Here is a 17,163-nt window from a genome sequence, read left to right on the forward strand (position 1 = left end):
AAAACATTGTGGTGACCCATGGCTTAAAGAGGTTTGGGAATCCCTGTTGCAGAGTTTAGGGATTCTTATTCTTACATTTTTTGACAACATGATAAATTGTGATTAGCAAGATAGATCTGAATTTCAATTACACAAATCATCCTTTCCGGCATCTCCTTTCCTTTGCATAGCTGTCATTTCCAAGGTTGCAGGAGATGTGTTCAGTGCTGATTTACTCCGGTGAAGTGCTGTTTCTATATTAAAATTCTTCATTTCTCTTTGTTATGCTTCACGATTAATGGCCATGACTCATTTATTACTGAAAGAGCAAGGTCATAGGGTAAAGCGGTCAGTTTAAATGTATTCACTTGCTGAGACTTTGCTTAGACATTATATCCCACTGCTCTGTGGAAAGCAGTTTAATTACATGCACTCAGTAGAGTTCAAAGTAAATGCTTACCAAAGAACATACAGAAGTAATTACAGCTTTATGTTGTTTGAAAATTGCTGAATGTCCACCTGGAGGAGTTTGAATATATGTAAGGAAGAACTGTTGGTTTGTTTTTCTGAACATGCTGCTCTGGCTTCCTTCAGACGAAGGGATTGATGCTTATTGAACAAACCACAAAATACAGCTTCCTGACATTTATGGTTTAGTTTATGGCAACTTAAAAAATGCATTCCTTTTAAAGAACTGTTGTGGTTAAAGATGAGATTCATCCTTTTTAAGCAGCAGTTGTCTCTTGCCCACTCAGTGAATGATGCCATCAGTGTTGAAGTCTTGTAGTTTTTACAGTGCCTGGTGCGACAGAGTAGCCTTCTGGACCAAATTCAGAATTGTTCCAATAAAAATAAAAATCTATTAACTTTACAGATTTTCATTGGGCTTGCTTTGCACGTTCTAATAATAATTATTATGTCTTTATTTTTTTTCTTTTTCACTCCCAGTGTTATGGAATGTTTATGGAGATTGTGATAATTATGCTACACTTAAAGGTCACAGTGGTGCTATCATGGAGCTTCATTATAACACTGATGGAAGGTAAAGTAATCATCTATAATTTTATTGTGTTTGTAAATATGTAATTGTAAAGTAAATCTGGATAGCACAATGAAACTAGGCTCACCAGTGCTGCATCAAAGCTCATGTGACCAATGCTAAAATTTCATCTCATTCTCTCTGGCTGTCTTGAATAAGTTTTGCAACAGTCATTTATTGTTTTTCTTTTACATATCAAAGATATTGGTTAGAATTACTGGTGACTATAAACTGGTCTTGGACAAATATATCCCTTATGATGGACTGACATCCTGTCTGCTGCTGTTTCTGTCCCGTCATGGCCTTTCTGTCTTGTTAACCTTATAATGGAGAGATGAGATTTGATTGAATTTTGTCTAAATTAATAATTCCAGTAGTATTAGTTGTTGAAAGAAAAACAAAATGATATCCAACTTAAAAAGTGTAAAGGATATATGTAGTGCTTGGATATAGATTTTTGAGGTTCTCTGCTAACTGTTTTTGGTATGCCTCAGTGGATGTCTCGTCTTGGTTTCACTTGTGTTTTTACGAAGCATGTGCTTTTCAAATGTGTTCTGAAGTTTTATATATGTGTGTTTCTATGCAGTTTGCTGTTTTCAGCATCCACTGACAAGACAGTGGCTGTGTGGGACAGTGAGACAGGAGAGAGAGTCAAAAGGTTAAAGGGCCACACGTCATTTGTAAACTCCTGCTATCCAGCCAGGCGAGGGCCCCAGGTGGTCTGCACTGGCAGCGATGATGGTACTGTTAAAGTAAGTTGGTTTCTATTTATTTATTCCTACACTTTATTTGTGAAGGGTTTTTAAATTCAAGAATTTATACTTGTAATGTGTCGGGCTCTTTGGATTACCTTAAGTGACAACAATTTATATTTGAAAAAAAAAAAAAACATGTGGTGCTAATAAAGTGCACTTCTTTAGTTGACAATAACTACCTCCATATAAAAACATAATATTTGGCCGTTCAGTCTGCAACAATTTGTGATGTTCTCATTCCAAACACAAAAGAAATTTCCTGAAAACTTGGAGAAGCAGTTGTTGCTGCTGCTCATCAGTCTGAGAAGAATTATAAGACAATTTACAAACAATTTGATTTCTAATTCATATATAGTATAAATGGCCCTGAAGACAGTTAAAGACAGTTTACAGCCTTCAGAGGAGTTGGTGTCCCAGAAAATTCATCCAAACATCACATTATCAGATGATCATGAAAATCGTGAAGAAACTAAAGACTACATCCAGGGATCTACCAACCTCTGGCAGTATAGTAAATGTTACAACCGTCCATTGAGGGGGTTTTATTTTTAGAGTATCAAGTGGTCAGGAGAAAGCTTTTTTTCCTTCTTTCCAAAATGTGACATGGCAGAATGACAAATTTATAAAGTTGCATTTGCATGAATACTACAACTTTTAGAATGTTGTCCGCTGGACAGGAGAGAACATAATTTGGTTATCTGGTTATGTACAATTCCATAATTGGATTTTTCTTTCTGTTTTTGAAGTTTAAAAGAAAAAATCTGAAATATTAAGTTGAACTAAATTACAAGACATAATTCTGTGTAGTTAGATGGGCAATATATGGCAGAGCCTCAGAAATGAACAGAGTATGTCTTTTATAGTATATACAGTCGTTGTAAATGTACCTGTGCGTTTTAACATGTAGCAAGTAATGTGTACACTGTTGCTACAATTCTTTCCACTTTGAACTAAAAAATAATGACCATGTTGGGTATGCATTTGTTTACTGATTTTTAATTTTAATATGAGTAATGCTGTATGAAGTGTTCTATATTCCCAAATTTTCTTTAATAAAATGATCAAATAGGTCAAGTAAAAATACCTTTGAATTGAAATTAGGAAATCTGCAGCCTTGGAAAGTTAAGTATATGTTGCTTTAGTGTATCTTCTCAATTTTCCTTTTTTTTTTTTCAGCTTTGGGACATCAGAAAAAAGGCAGCTGTTCACACTTTTCAAAACACTTATCAGGTTTTGTCAGTAACATTTAATGACACAAGTGACCAGATAATCTCAGGAGGCATTGATAATGATATTAAAGTAAGTTGAAATTTAAAAAAGTTTTTTGAATACTTATAAACCCTCTGTCTTAAAGCGCAGGTGGAATAGACTGTTTTACTACACCCTCTGAAGTACTATTGTACCCTACTACAGAGGGTTTTTAAGTAATCAACATAAATTAGGACTTCTGTGCAAATTTTTTGCTTCAACTTGCAAGGCTCAAGTTTACTTTAACTGCTGTAAAACATGTTGTTTGTTGTTTTTTTTATGTTGTAACATATTAGTAGTTACCTGAAGAAGGCCCATTTGTAATATTCTGATATTTTCTTTTTTCAGTTTTTGCTAACCTGAACTTTGAAAATTTAAACATCTGGCAGTTCACTGCTTACTTTTTCCCCATTTTGGTCGTTTATTGCATTTCAACTGATTAAATTTGAAAAATAACTGAGGTGTTCTAAAACATTTGATAGTGTACATATTGTGTACATACACACTAAATCTGTATTTTACTTGGTACCCCAATCCTTACCATGTAAATTATTCAATTAGGGATGTATTGGCAGACAGTGCTGTTAAAGTTCTGAGTTAAGTACCTATGGATTGTTTGTGAGAGAGACTACAGATGTAAGCTTTAATTGTGGTATGGCAAAGGTAGTAGGATAGCTTGGTCTCCGAATGGGTTGTCACCCATGACATTGACACTAGTGTATCCAGAAAATAAAAAATAAAAATAAAAAAAACAAAACATTCGGCTTCCCATGACTTTTTGATCAGATACATAACATTAAAAAAATGTACTAACAGAAGCCAATATGAAGCTTTCTATTGAATAGAAATGTTACAGTCATCCCCCTAACAACTGTGTATAACTGCAGTACTAAAAAGGAATGGACAACGTATAATACATTGTTATAAGTGGAGTAATGCAATGGCCCAAATAAGTTTCACCCATTTTAGGAAAAATACTATAAATATCTGTGAAAGAATTTTTTGGGTGCAGAATAATGCTGCATTCTATTAGGGAAAGAAAGTCCTAAAATGTGTTGAAGAACCAGATATTGAATCACGGTTAACAAAATAACTTCCCTCCCACCATATCTCAATCTAATTGGGTTTCTGAGGGATTATATCAGAAAATACATCCACCTTCTGCTAGTTTCAGGGATACATTACTGTCAACATGAGATAGTATCTCTGTGCCATACTTTCAACAGATCTGGGTCCATAACCTGATGAATTCAGACTGTTCAGTGCAAATCTTGTATGACTGCATATAGAAATATTACTAACAGTACCTTCAATAACCCTAGGGTGTCAACTCTGGTATATGTGTTACTTTAAATACATGGAGGGGTGACACAGAAGGGGAGATTATGAAGGCCAAATGATAAAATAATCAAACCCAAGCTACTCTTTGGATATACTTACCTTGAACTCTTTTGTATTTGGTGGTATGGCCTGCCTACTTGCCAGAACTGTGTTATCTTCGTCATCTCTCTATTATATAAAAAAAAAAAACTTTTGACAAGATCAAACCTGTTCAGAGAGACGAGCCATGACCTTCTCTGAAAGACACTTTCACATCCCGCGAGACTAGACTTTGTGCCAAGAGATTTAACCGCGCCCGGGGCCAGAAAAGTGTAATGTCGTGAAGAGTTCAAAAATGTTGGCGGATACACATGCAGAGCAGGTTAGAGATAATGGAAGTAGGAAAATTTGAAAGTCTCAAAAAAAATAATAGCAAAGATCGCATTTTCGCAAACAAACGGAAAATATTACTCTATGAAATAACAGAACAGCGAAAAGAGATCGAATTGTTTTTGAGGATGTCTTGGGGAGAAGAGAGACGAGGCAGTAAGACAAAAGGACAGCTGCTGTATAGGCTTTTAAACATTTGAAGAACCACATGAGATGCAGATCACGTGGCACGGCAGCAGCAGCAAGCCAGCAGCTGACTGAGCAAAGAGTAGGTATAAAAAAAAAAAAAACTGTACTTGTTTCCCATTGTATCACCATTTAAGAGGGGTTTCAGAGGAGCAACCGCGTCTCCTTGGAGTGCGTTCAGCCTCCTCTTCACAACGGCGTGTACCTTGGGGAGGTAGTTGGTGAGTAAAGTGAGCAGGGAGCAAAGCCTCCTAGTATTAATGCATTATCTTCAGACACCAGTACACTAACACAAAATCACATATCCCATTTTCTTTCACAGATATATTTTATATTTAAATGTATTTGTATGTTTTTCTAACATACCAGTAAAATTGTTTTCTTAAAGTCCATATTGAAAGAAAAATTTCATCCGTTATGCAGATAAACTGGTGTATTGCCCACTGTTACTACCAAATCTAGGACTAGTTCAACCTCTGCCATAACACAGCCCTTTCAGTTAAAGTAACAAGACATTCCTTCTGTTCCCACTTAGTAAGGGGTGCCGTTTTGCCAAGCCTAAAGGCTTCTTACTGTCCTGTGAGACCACCATGGAATACGTCTTTCCTTTGCAAATAGGAACCACCTAATAGCTAAGAGACCTTGCAAATTCTTGCCAAGCCTGTGTGAAAGACAGCAATATAAAATATTAAATTATGTATACTGATAATAAAAGCTGGATGATTTTAACAGCAACGTAATAAAAAGCATTATAGAATTCAAGTTGCTATTCTGAAAATGCATAAATTTGAACTTTTTCAAAATACTTCAGAAAAATCTGAGATTTATTTCTGAAATGGACAAAAACGCAGGTTTCAGTACATTAACCTGATAAAAATGTACTTCATTCTTAGAAATTTCTTTTTTTATATAGGTTTGGGACTTGCGTCAGAACAAGTTGATCTATACCATGAGGGGTCATGCTGATTCTCTGACTGGTCTTAGTTTGAGCTCCGAAGGTTCATACCTGCTATCAAATTCAATGGACAACACAGGTACATGCACTGAAATATGAAATATCTTTTACAAATGGCCAAGAACAAATCTGTGAATTTGCCAAAGCAAGATGATTAATTGACTTAGGTACTGTATCTCCTATTAAGAGGGTTCATTCAGACAATACTGGGTTTTTTCATTATAAAGAATGTTATTCTTTTGGAATCTTTTTACATAACATGTTCCTTTAATTACTTTCCTGCTTTGTAATGCCAAGATAATGTTCAGCTTAGAAGTCCCATTCTAAAATAAATGCTTATTTACAAGATACTTGAAAGTGGCTTTATTTCTGTACAAATTGGTTCAGTTATATCTTTTCAGTGAAATTATGTAATTATACTACATCATAATTGGCTTTGTTTGGGATGTTTCACCTGTAATGTTGTTTTCTTTTTTGTAGCTTGCTGTTTTCATTGTGTGGTTGTCTATAGTCTGTAGCAGCTTTATTTTAGGGCAACTCATATATTCACTTGCAGTGTTCCTTATGTCCTAGTCATTGGAAATGTTTTTTGCTACCATTACAATAAAAAGTACTAGTTTAACTTGTATATGTAGATCATATAAATTTTATATAAATTAACCCTTTCTGATTTTTGTCATCCTATTTTCACTGCTAACATTATTTACAACCTTTAGAGTTTGTAAATCAAAAAGTATTAGAAATTGATATATTGGCCAGTTGCAGCTTGTAGAATATTTTAATTTTTATATTGTATTTCTTTTTGCAGTTCGGATATGGGATGTTCGCCCTTTTGCTCCCAAAGAAAGATGTGTGAAAATATTCCAAGGAAGTGTTCATAATTTTGAAAAGGTATCTCTTGCATCACAGTTCAATTATAATATTGTGTGTATTATGTAGTACTGTTGTATGGGCTTTGCCTGATAAGCCTACCATGACTTGAATAAGATTTAGTACTGATATGTAATTTCTATATTTAACTAAAATTAAAAAAAAATTACTTTCACAAAAAACTGGCATGGGATACAAAATGGGGAATCCTCACTTAGTTGCCCATACTTTCTCAAGTTGATCCTTTAAATTTACTGAAACAGTAGCTTTATTCAGAGGTTCTCATAGATTGTCAAACATAACTGCAAGTGGGAAACCTAATTTGGACCACTTGGTTATTATTAAAGCTCATGATTGTTGAGGAATGAAATGCAGTTTGCTTGGTAAATTAGAGTGTTGTCTAAGGACTCCATCTCTACTTCATCAGTCTTGTCCAACCCATTCTTGTTGGGATATGAGAGAATGCTGGAGTAGTTACAGTCATATGAAAAAGTGTGAGAACCCCTCTTAATTCTTTGGATTTTTATTTATCATTGGCTGAGCTTTCAAAGTAGCAATTTCCTTTTAATATATGACCTGCCTTATGGAAACGGTAGTATTTCAGCAGTGACATTGTTTATTGGATTAACAGAAAATATGCAGTATGCATCATAACAAAATTAGACAGGTACATAAATTTGGGCACTCCAACAGAGATATTACATCAATACTTAGTTGAGCCTCCTTTTGCAAATATAACAGCCTCTAGATGCCTCCTATAGCCTTTGCTCAGTGTCTGGATTCTGGATGGAGGTATTTTTGACCATTCTTCCAATAAAATCTTTCCAGTTAAATTTAATGGCTGCCGAGCATGGACAGCCTGCTTCAAATCATCCCATAGATTTTCGATTATATTCAAGTCAGGGGACTGTGACGGCCATTCTAGAACATTGTATTTCTCCCTCTGCATGAATGCCTTTGTAGATCTTGAGCTGTGTTTTCGGCCATTCTCTTGTTGGAATATCCAACTCCTGCGTAATTTCAACTTTTGTGACAGATGCTTGAACATTATCCTGAAGAATTTGTTGATATTGGGTTGAATTCATCCGACCCTCAACTTTAACAAGGGCCCCAGTCCCTGAACCAGCCACACAGCCCCACAGCATGATGGAACCTCCACCAAATTTGACAGTAGTTAGCAGGTGTTTTTCTTGGAATGCGGTGTTCTTCTTCCGCCATGCAAAGCACTTTTTGTTATGACCAAATAACTCATTTTTTGTCTCATCTGTCCAAAGCACTTTGTTCCAAAATGAATCTGGCTTGTCTAAATGAGCATTTGCATACAACAAGCAACTCTTTTTGTGGCATGAGTACAGAAAGGACTTCTTTCTCATCACCCTGCCATACAAATGTTCTTTGTGCAAGTTGCTCTGAATTGTAGAACGATTTACAGATACATCATCTGCAGCAAGATCTTGCAAGTCTTTGGAGGTAATCTGTTGGTGATCTGTAACTATTCTCACAATCCGGCACATCTGCCGCTCCTGTATTTTTATTGGCCTGCTAGACCTGCTGGGTTTAACAGCAACTGTGCCTTTGGCCTTCCGTTTCCTGATTACATTCCTTACAGTTGAAACTGACAGTTTAAACCTCTGAGATAGCTTATTGTAGCCTTCCCCTAAACCAGGACACTGAACAATCTTTGTTTTCAGATCTTTTGAGAGTTGCTTTGAGGATCCCATGCTGTCTGTCACTCTTCAGAGGAGAGTCAAAGGAAAGCACAACTTGCAATTGACCACCTTAAATACCTTTTCTCGTGATTGGACACACCTGCCTATGAAGTTCAAGACTTAACGAGATAATCCAACCAATTTGGTGTTGCAAGTAATCAGTATTGAGCAGTTACATGTATTCAAATCAGCAAAATTACAAGGGTACCCAAATTTTTGCACAACCAGTTTTTCACGTTTGATTTCATTTCATACAACTAAATACTGCTTCACTAAAAATCTTTGTTCAGAAAACACCCCCAGTACTCAGATGTTTCTAGGAAATGAAAGACATACCACTGTTATCTTTTTTTTTTTGTTGTTGTTGAAAGTAGAGTAAATTATTATGCAGGCTGATAGGGGTTCTTTTTCATATGACTGTATTAGAGGAGCTACAGAAAAATGGCGTACACATCCAACATGTAAATTCCACAATGGGAAGGGTAGGCAAGAATTCTAACTTGTGTTCCATGGGCTGTGAGGCAGCAACACTAATCATAACATCACCATGGCGTTCTCATTTTCAGTTTTTTAATAATTAAAAAAATGAATTTACCATAGATCATTATAATGATCAAATAACTAAATCAGTTTAGTATATTTTTTGTGTAATAGCCTTCACAATATGTTACATTTTTTTGTGTGCGCCTCTTTTGTTGGAATTATTGTCTTCTGTTTTGAGGAGACATGCAAGGAAGATTTTTTTTGTACTCGATAGTAAACTTGTCTAAATACAGGCTGGGTGCACTTGAACATAATTACCACCATTATGTACTACTAATAAATTACAAACTATACGACAGTAAACATAATGAAACAGCAACGCCAGTAGTAAATTGACAATACTACCAATACTAGTATTTCCTGACATTTGCAAAGGCAAATAAAATCAGTAAATGGGTAAACTATGTATGACACAGTTATATTTTACAATATGAAAAGGTCTGTTAGACTAATCATGCTGGTTACTCACATATATCAGTAAAGCACATTTATATTCTGAGCACATCCTACATTATCTAGAGTAATACAGTCCACTTTGTGTGTACACAAATTAATATTTATGATAAAGAGATAATCTAACAGACCTAAAGACTAAGATCACATTTTATTCAGAAAAAAGTAAAGTGTATGCAGAGCAGGTAATCAGTCAAGCATAAAAATGAGCAAAATTATTCTCTTTACATATGCATACTAAGTATTTGTTAGAATTACTGAAATCTGCTCTAAGTGAATTCAGCACACTAAACTATGTTCTTAGGTGATGTGTGTTGTGGTTTTTTTTGGAAAGGGAACAAACTACTGTATACAGAATGTAATGACTAATCTGCCCCGTTTTTCATATTACAATAAATTAACCCTAGTAAAACTGGACATTTTTAAACCAGCAGTACAATTCATACATTATTGAAACTGACATTTTAAATTGGTTTATTATTTATAAACATGCTGTTGGTGTTTGATATTTAAAATATGTAACCCAAGTAATCTGGGAAGTTGGAAGAGATTCCTAAACTACAAAATAGTTATTAATAGGCTTAATTAAATACACCTACAGCATAATGGTAATGTTACTCTAATGTTTAGAGAGTGATTTTTACATCCATGCATGGTAGCATTAGTACTAATTTTCCGTTTGTTTTATAGTTCAGCTAATGTTTTTTTTATTGTTCTTTAATGTGTCATTTAGAACCTTTTGAGGTGTTCCTGGTCTCCTGATGGAAGCAAAATAGCAGCAGGTTCTGCCGACAGGTAAATCTACATAGATATAAAATGCCAATATCTGTCCGTCTGTCAAATGATTATTCTGGTACTAATGGTGGCTAGAACCTTGATCTTGGTCTTAATTGAAAGCATATGACCTGATATGTTCTGGAGATTAGAAAAATGTGCAATACCAACCTGATGGGTAGAAAAGTTTATTGTAATTAAAGTACAGTCTCATCGGTAATCCTGTAGGACACTATACATACTGTACATGTTTAGAATTCATAATCATTTGTAATTTCATACGTTTTAAGCAAATGGCCTGGAGCTTACACTTGTTTGTATCTAGCCTTTTCTAGCATTTTATTTTAGGAATGTAGGTCCACTTGTTTCACCAGTACCATAATGGACCTGCAGTTTCTGGTGACAACTCGCATGAAAATGTGATAACGTGAAGATGAGACAGGTTGTCATATTTTTTTTCCCTCATAAATTAGACATGTGTGCAAAACTATTAAACATGCTGATCGGCATAAAGTAATTTTCCTTATTAGAAAGAATAGAGGTCCAGTGTTTAATGTATTTCTAGTGAACTTTTATGATTAACTAAAAAGTTCCTCTAATTAAAATAATAACTAGATGAAGAAGAAACAAATCAGTTTAGATTCAGCAAAATGCCTCTGATCAGCAAAACATTATTGCAACTATTATCACATTGAGGAAACATTCTAAGGAATCCTTTAGGGCTCGTTTATACTTCAAGCTCAGAACGCGTACGCGCCCGCATCATGGCTGCCACGCGTTCTCAGCGTTCATTTGATGCGTCCTATGAGCAGGTCCTCAGAAATTAACTCGACGCATGTGCGAGTTGCAGTACCAGCAAAAAGTCGGGGGGTGCAGTGTGCTAAAAGTTGGAATGTGACGTCGGAGTCTCTGTTCACTATCTATCTGTGACAGAAATCCGCTTTGCGGATCCTATGAGATCGCGTGCTTTGATGTTTGATGAATGGTTCGATGTGAAGCAAAATGCCGACATACAGATGCATTCTTGGTGCTTTTATCTTCAAGTGTCGCATATTCCCAATCATAATGACACAATTCATTTTAAAAGTCTCATATACCATGTTTTGTGCTGTCGGCTTCTTTTTTTTTTTTTTTGCAACTTCAAAACAGCAACATAATGCACAGTGCTGTATTTGAGCCACTGAGAAAAAAAATTAAGGACATTGTGAAAACGTGTATTTTGTGATTAAAGTGGAAATTTCAGCTTTAATTTTGAAATGTCCACTTTAACCTCATAGTTTACTTTATCATTAAAGCAGACCATTGTAAACGTCATCCCAGTTTTTAATCGCTAAGGCAAGCAGCAATACATCACCACACAGAACACATTAAATGTTTGATATTCCAACTCTCTGCACATTTAGAATCTTTAGATTTATACTTGATATCACTTTCATGATGAAATGCATTAAAGTGTGTATGTTACATTTTACAGATAAATTGTTAATTTCGTTTAAATAATGAATACTGTTAATAATTACACACATGGGGTGACACGGTGGCGGAGTGTTAGCACTGCTGTCTCGCAGGGAGTCATGTCGCTGGTATTCCCTGCTTGGATTCCACACTGTTCTCCAGTTTCCTTCCAAAGATATGCAGATTTGGGGATTTGGTGCCGCTAAAATGATGATAGTGTATGTGTGTGCTTGTATTTACCTTGCGATGAGCTGAGGCTTCGTCCAAAGATTGTTTCTCACTCGTGCCCAATGCTTGCTAGAATGGACACATCCCTGGATTGATGGATTTAATCAATAAACATCATTTTCAGAGATATTATGGTAAGTTGTCATTGGAATTTAATGAGTGTTCTAGGCAATTCAAAACACAGTGAAGCCAAACATGTTCTCACCGTGATAATATCTCGCACTGCCACCTGGTGGATTCCTCCAGATTTATGTAAAGTCCACGCGCAAGTATAAACACTACAACGCTTGCATAGCAGGAGCGTCTGCCGCAGCATGCGTCGCTTCGTGTGAAATATAAACCCGGCCTTAGAGTTTAGCATAATTTTGGTTTTTATTTCCATAATATATGAACATCTCAATAGCATTTTTACACAGTCAGTGCTTTGATTAGGGTGATAGATAAAAGAAAACTATATAAGTTGCATGATTAATTAGCTTACAGTAACTGCACTGTTGCATTGTGTTGGAGAAAAATAATGTGTCTTAAACAGACAGGAAGGAAAATACTATGAAAAGGGGAAAACAGATTGTAAACAGATTGTGTACATGTTTGTCTAACTATATTTTGTTTTATTTTTTATCTCATTCAATCATTTCACAAAAGATTCCCATCATTCCTGACAATACTTTTTTTTTTTTTTATTACCTAAAGCGTTCTCAGATATTTTGTATTTAATTTCAGCCCGCTCCTTTTGTTCAGACTTGAGTTATACACAGCATATTTTACAGTGAAAATGATTCTAAAAGGGTTTATATTTCATTAGTTAATTAAATTGCATTTCATTGTCATTTAAGTCTATACATTCTGTCAGTTAGCCACTAGAGGGTTCAGACCCTCATGCCTTGTGTTTAAAGTGTGGTTCCTTATCCACTAGCCCACATTTGCTTGTTTGTGGTGTATTGTAAGTGTGTGAAAATGACTTATCATTAGCATTTTACATAAGAGTTTACTTACTTATGATACGGTAATTAAAACAAAAGGCTTGCGGTTCTTTGCCTTTTTCCAATCCTCCCTGTCCACAAGATGGTTGTTAGTCATAATTATTTAGAGTATGCAATCAAGGACATTTAAAGCAACTTCTGAAGCGGCCACTTAATTTTTACTTCCCGTTGATCCTGCTCTGGAATTGATTAAAAAGACCCTGATTAAGTGGCTAATACTCTCTGTTAGACAACACTTTAGAATAGTTGTTTGGGAAATGAATGGTCTCATTTAAACTGCAGTCTCACTGATCAGTAATGTAAGAATAGCAGCCTTGTGTAATGTTAAATTACACAAAAAGCCCTGTGCTGTAATATAGGTTAAAAAAGGAAAAAATGCTAGACATTTTTAATTGTCTTTAGTGTTTAATTAAGATGGTCTTTCAACATACCTACTCAAACCTTCAGTCTTGATGGCCCTCACCTCTTTCTGTGTTCACTTTTTATTGTAGTGAAACAGTAAATTATGGCTCCCGTTCCTGCAGTACAGAAACGCCTCTGCTCTGTTTTTATCAGCTACCAGTCAGTCAGTGATTAGTGTTCTGTTCATTGGAAAGGTCGTACAACACACTAATGAGGAACATTTATTGGATACAAATGTTTCTGCTCTGCAGCTGGAAATTTCAGGAGGTTTTAATAGATGTAACTATGTGGCTGTGAAGGACTGAGTGAATAGAGTTACTTGTTTACAACAAAATTACCATTTTTCATAATCCTTGTTTTATCAACCAGGTTTTAGAAAGCTAAAAGATATTCAGAGTTTACTTCTTGAAGCTGGTTATTGGTGCTACTTTTCAATTAATAAAATATGGAGGTTATTGATTTAATTTGAACAGCTTAGTAGTTGGATAAATAATAATACTGCTCCTATTATTAATATATTTTCATTCCTAAATCTTAACTAGTACCAGTCTTTGATTTATCTGGTAGTTGTGATCAAAGGACAGATAATGTAGCTTACCTGTAATATTTGATCAGTTATTACATTTCATACAAAGCCCTTTGGGATAGTTTACAGCATTAAAGTTGTTATACATTTTAATTGTAAGGGTGATTTAGGAGAGTTTTTTTCTTTGATTTTTTTCATTTTACAGCACTGCTAGTTTGAAGAATACACTACTGTCCTAAACAGTGCTACTGTATATCCAGTATTTTAAAAAACTTATATGATGCCAGTTTTTTTTTTTCATCTTTACTTACTAAGAAGTATTGTCTTGACTGCACTTGCAACACTCTTGAATGTGGAACGAGTTCAAAGTGTAACAGTAATCATTGTGTTATGCAGACATGTCTCCAATAATACCTTCCACACTTAAACAAAAACATTAATGTCTTTAATATGTTGTATTTTATGAGCTTGCATAAATTGGACTTGTCTATAAAAGACAGACTAAACAAGTCTCTTGTGTGTTTTTTTAGGTTTGTTTATGTCTGGGATACAACATCAAGAAGGATCCTCTACAAGCTGCCTGGCCATGCAGGTTCAGTCAATGAAGTTGTTTTCCATCCAGATGAACCAATAGGTAAATAAATCTTGTCTTTAATGTGGCAGAAAGTACTGGTGGAATTATATTAAACAGAATATGGGTAAAATGTTTTTAACTAAGAAATGCATTTAATAGACTGCTTCAAATGTTAATCCAGACCTAATAAAATGAGCATAAATTCAGCAATTACCATTTCTCAATTGTAGCTCGAGGCTCACAAGTTCTAATAAGTGAATGTTCAAAGTAATAGTAATTATTGTTGAGAAAAGTATTCAGTTTTTTTGTACATTCTCACAGTCTTGACTGATATCCACCTTGATAAAACTAGTAAGTGTCTGAACTCTTAAGTGTCTGTGTGTCCTTCTGGTTACTATGTCTCTTGTCATTCCAAAAGATGGCGCATCACAAACCTTTTTAGTAATACAATGCATTGCATTTGTTATTCCAATAGATAGTGCATCACAAACATTAACACTGCTTTTATGAATCTCATACCAAATGGCATATAACAGAGACATGTGCATTGCTTTTGTCATTCCAACAGATGGCACATCACAAGAGTTTGTAGTAACAAAATGCATTATTGTATATGTTTGTGATGCATCATCTATAGGAATGACAAATGCAATAAATTTTGTTACTACATGCATTACAAAATAAATTCCAATAGAAGGTGCACTGCAAACATTAAAGCTGAGTTCTACGATGATCACTTAGATTTCAACCCAACTTAGACAAGTAGCACAGCTAGTACTACATATTTGCTTATGTCTCCCATCTCTCTTCCATAAAAAGTTACTTTGTGTACCTTTATGAACAGCTTTTGAATGCATTTAAGCACAAACTGCGTAATATTAAAGAGTTAGCAATGTAAATCTATGATTCTGTCCATTTATAGGCTTGTGAGAAAAGAACCCCATTGAATGTAGAGGGAATCATTGTACTGTAACCTAGTATCTTTTGTATTCTGTGGCCAGTAAGGGGTGTCTCAGATTTCAAGTCCCAGGTTCAAAAGACTTCTTTTTATTGACCAAAATGACTTAATGGGTTTTCAGTCATCCAAAGTATGTTAATTTTCTTGTTTCTTTTCTCCTTTACACCTCTCCTGGCAAGCATTGTCCTTCTCCTATCCCAACAACCAGCCTGTCTGAGTTAGGCACAATGGCTTCTTTTATGCCATACCCTAGAGTACTTCCCATGCCATAACATTGCACCCAGAAAGCTTATCTGGATTAGGCTGAGCCTTCTTAAGTGGAGAGGTCCACTCCCTGGCAACACCTAAGGTACCCAGCAGAGTTACCATTCAGGACTACAGCTCCCATGCAGTCCTGCAGGTGTATATATGAGAGATCCACCAGAAGGATGCTGCCACTTACTGTGTTAGGGGACTACATGGTGCTGGGAGCTTCCAAGCTAAAAAAAGAACATCCATCCCGGCCAGGATGCCAGCCAATCCCTGTCCACTTTTACAGTATCTTTATATCTAATTATGTTTTGTACTTGTATCTGGATAGTTACATCACAAATGTTGGCACTGGTTGGGTTCAGAAAAACACATATATACAACAACAGCATTTATTTATATAGCACATTTTCATACAAACAGTAGCTCAAAGTGCTTTACATATTAAAGAATAGAAAAATGAAAGACACAATTATAAAACAAAATAAATCAACATTAACATCGAATAAGAGTAAGGTTCAATGGCCAGGGGGGACAGAAAAAACAAAAACTCCACATGGCTGGAGAAAAAATAAAATCTGTAGGGATTCCAGACCATGAGACTGCCCAGTCCCCTCTGGGCATTCTACCTAATATAAATGAAACAGTCCTCTTTGGATTTAGGATTCTCACGGAAGGGCTTGATGATGATGATGGTCACGTAGACTTCTGCCTTTTAATCCGTCCATCATTGTTTGAGCATCATGAAGCTTTGAGTACGCCACCACCACAAAGAAACCGGAAAAAGAAACAGAAAAGAGAGTAGGGGTCAGTACTGATTTTAGAGCTACCATGAATAGTTATTTTGAGGAGATTGAACATATAGAGTATCAGGATTAAGTTAAATTACGATTAAAATGAAGTTATAAAAAGGCCATGTTAAAGTAATGTGTTTTCAGCAGTGTTTTAAAGTGCTCTACTGTATCAGCCTGGCGAATTCCTATTGGCAGGCTATTCCAGATTTTAGGTGCATAGCAGCAGAAGGCCGCCTCACCACTTCTTTTAAGTTTTGTTCTTGGAATTCTAAGGAGACACTCATTTGAGGATCTGAGGTTACGATTTGGAATATAAGGTGTCAGACATTCCGATATATAAGATGGGGCGAGATTATTTAAGGCTTTATAAACCATAAGCAGAATTTTAAAGTCAATCCTGAATGACACAGGTAACCAGTGTAGTGACATTAAAACTGGAGAAATGTGTTTGGATTTTCTTTTCCTAGTTAGGATTCTAGCAGCTGCATTCTGCACTAGTTGCAAACGATTTATATCTTTTTTGGGTAGTCCTGAGAGGAGTGCATTACAGTAATCTAGTCGACTGAAAACAAACGCGTGAACTAATTTCTCAGCATCTTTCAGTGATATAAGCGGTCTAACTTTACTTATGTTTCTTAAGTGAAAAATGCTGTCCTAATGATCTGATTAATATGTGATTTAAAATTCAGATTACAGTCAACAATCACCCCTAAGCTTTTTACCTCCGTCTTGACTTTTAATCCTAATGTATCCAGTTTATTTCTAATAGCCTC

At 35.4% G+C, this 17,163-nt stretch overlaps 1 protein-coding gene and 1 long non-coding RNA gene across 2 annotated transcripts in view; one reads left to right on the top strand and one right to left on the bottom strand.

Annotated features, from left to right (window-relative positions):
- The window catches only part of snrnp40 (small nuclear ribonucleoprotein 40 (U5)), a 49,303-nt gene that overhangs the window by 23,145 nt on the left and 8,995 nt on the right, over positions 1-17,163 (top strand). The window contains exons 3-9 of the mRNA XM_039739189.1: positions 928-1,021; positions 1,605-1,770; positions 2,950-3,072; positions 5,831-5,951; positions 6,681-6,763; positions 10,181-10,242; positions 14,346-14,449. Coding sequence (XP_039595123.1) covers positions 928-1,021; positions 1,605-1,770; positions 2,950-3,072; positions 5,831-5,951; positions 6,681-6,763; positions 10,181-10,242; positions 14,346-14,449 — 753 coding nt within the window. The remainder of the gene's footprint in view (positions 1-927; positions 1,022-1,604; positions 1,771-2,949; positions 3,073-5,830; positions 5,952-6,680; positions 6,764-10,180; positions 10,243-14,345; positions 14,450-17,163) is intronic.
- The window catches only part of LOC120517091, a 46,482-nt gene continuing 45,628 nt past the window's right edge, over positions 16,310-17,163 (bottom strand). The window contains exon 3 of the long non-coding RNA XR_005630989.1: positions 16,310-16,345. This is a non-coding gene — a long non-coding RNA (uncharacterized LOC120517091). The remainder of the gene's footprint in view (positions 16,346-17,163) is intronic.

This window comes from Polypterus senegalus, chromosome 17 (genome assembly GCF_016835505.1).
Source record: "Polypterus senegalus isolate Bchr_013 chromosome 17, ASM1683550v1, whole genome shotgun sequence".
Classification (NCBI taxonomy): domain Eukaryota; kingdom Metazoa; phylum Chordata; class Cladistia; order Polypteriformes; family Polypteridae; genus Polypterus; species Polypterus senegalus.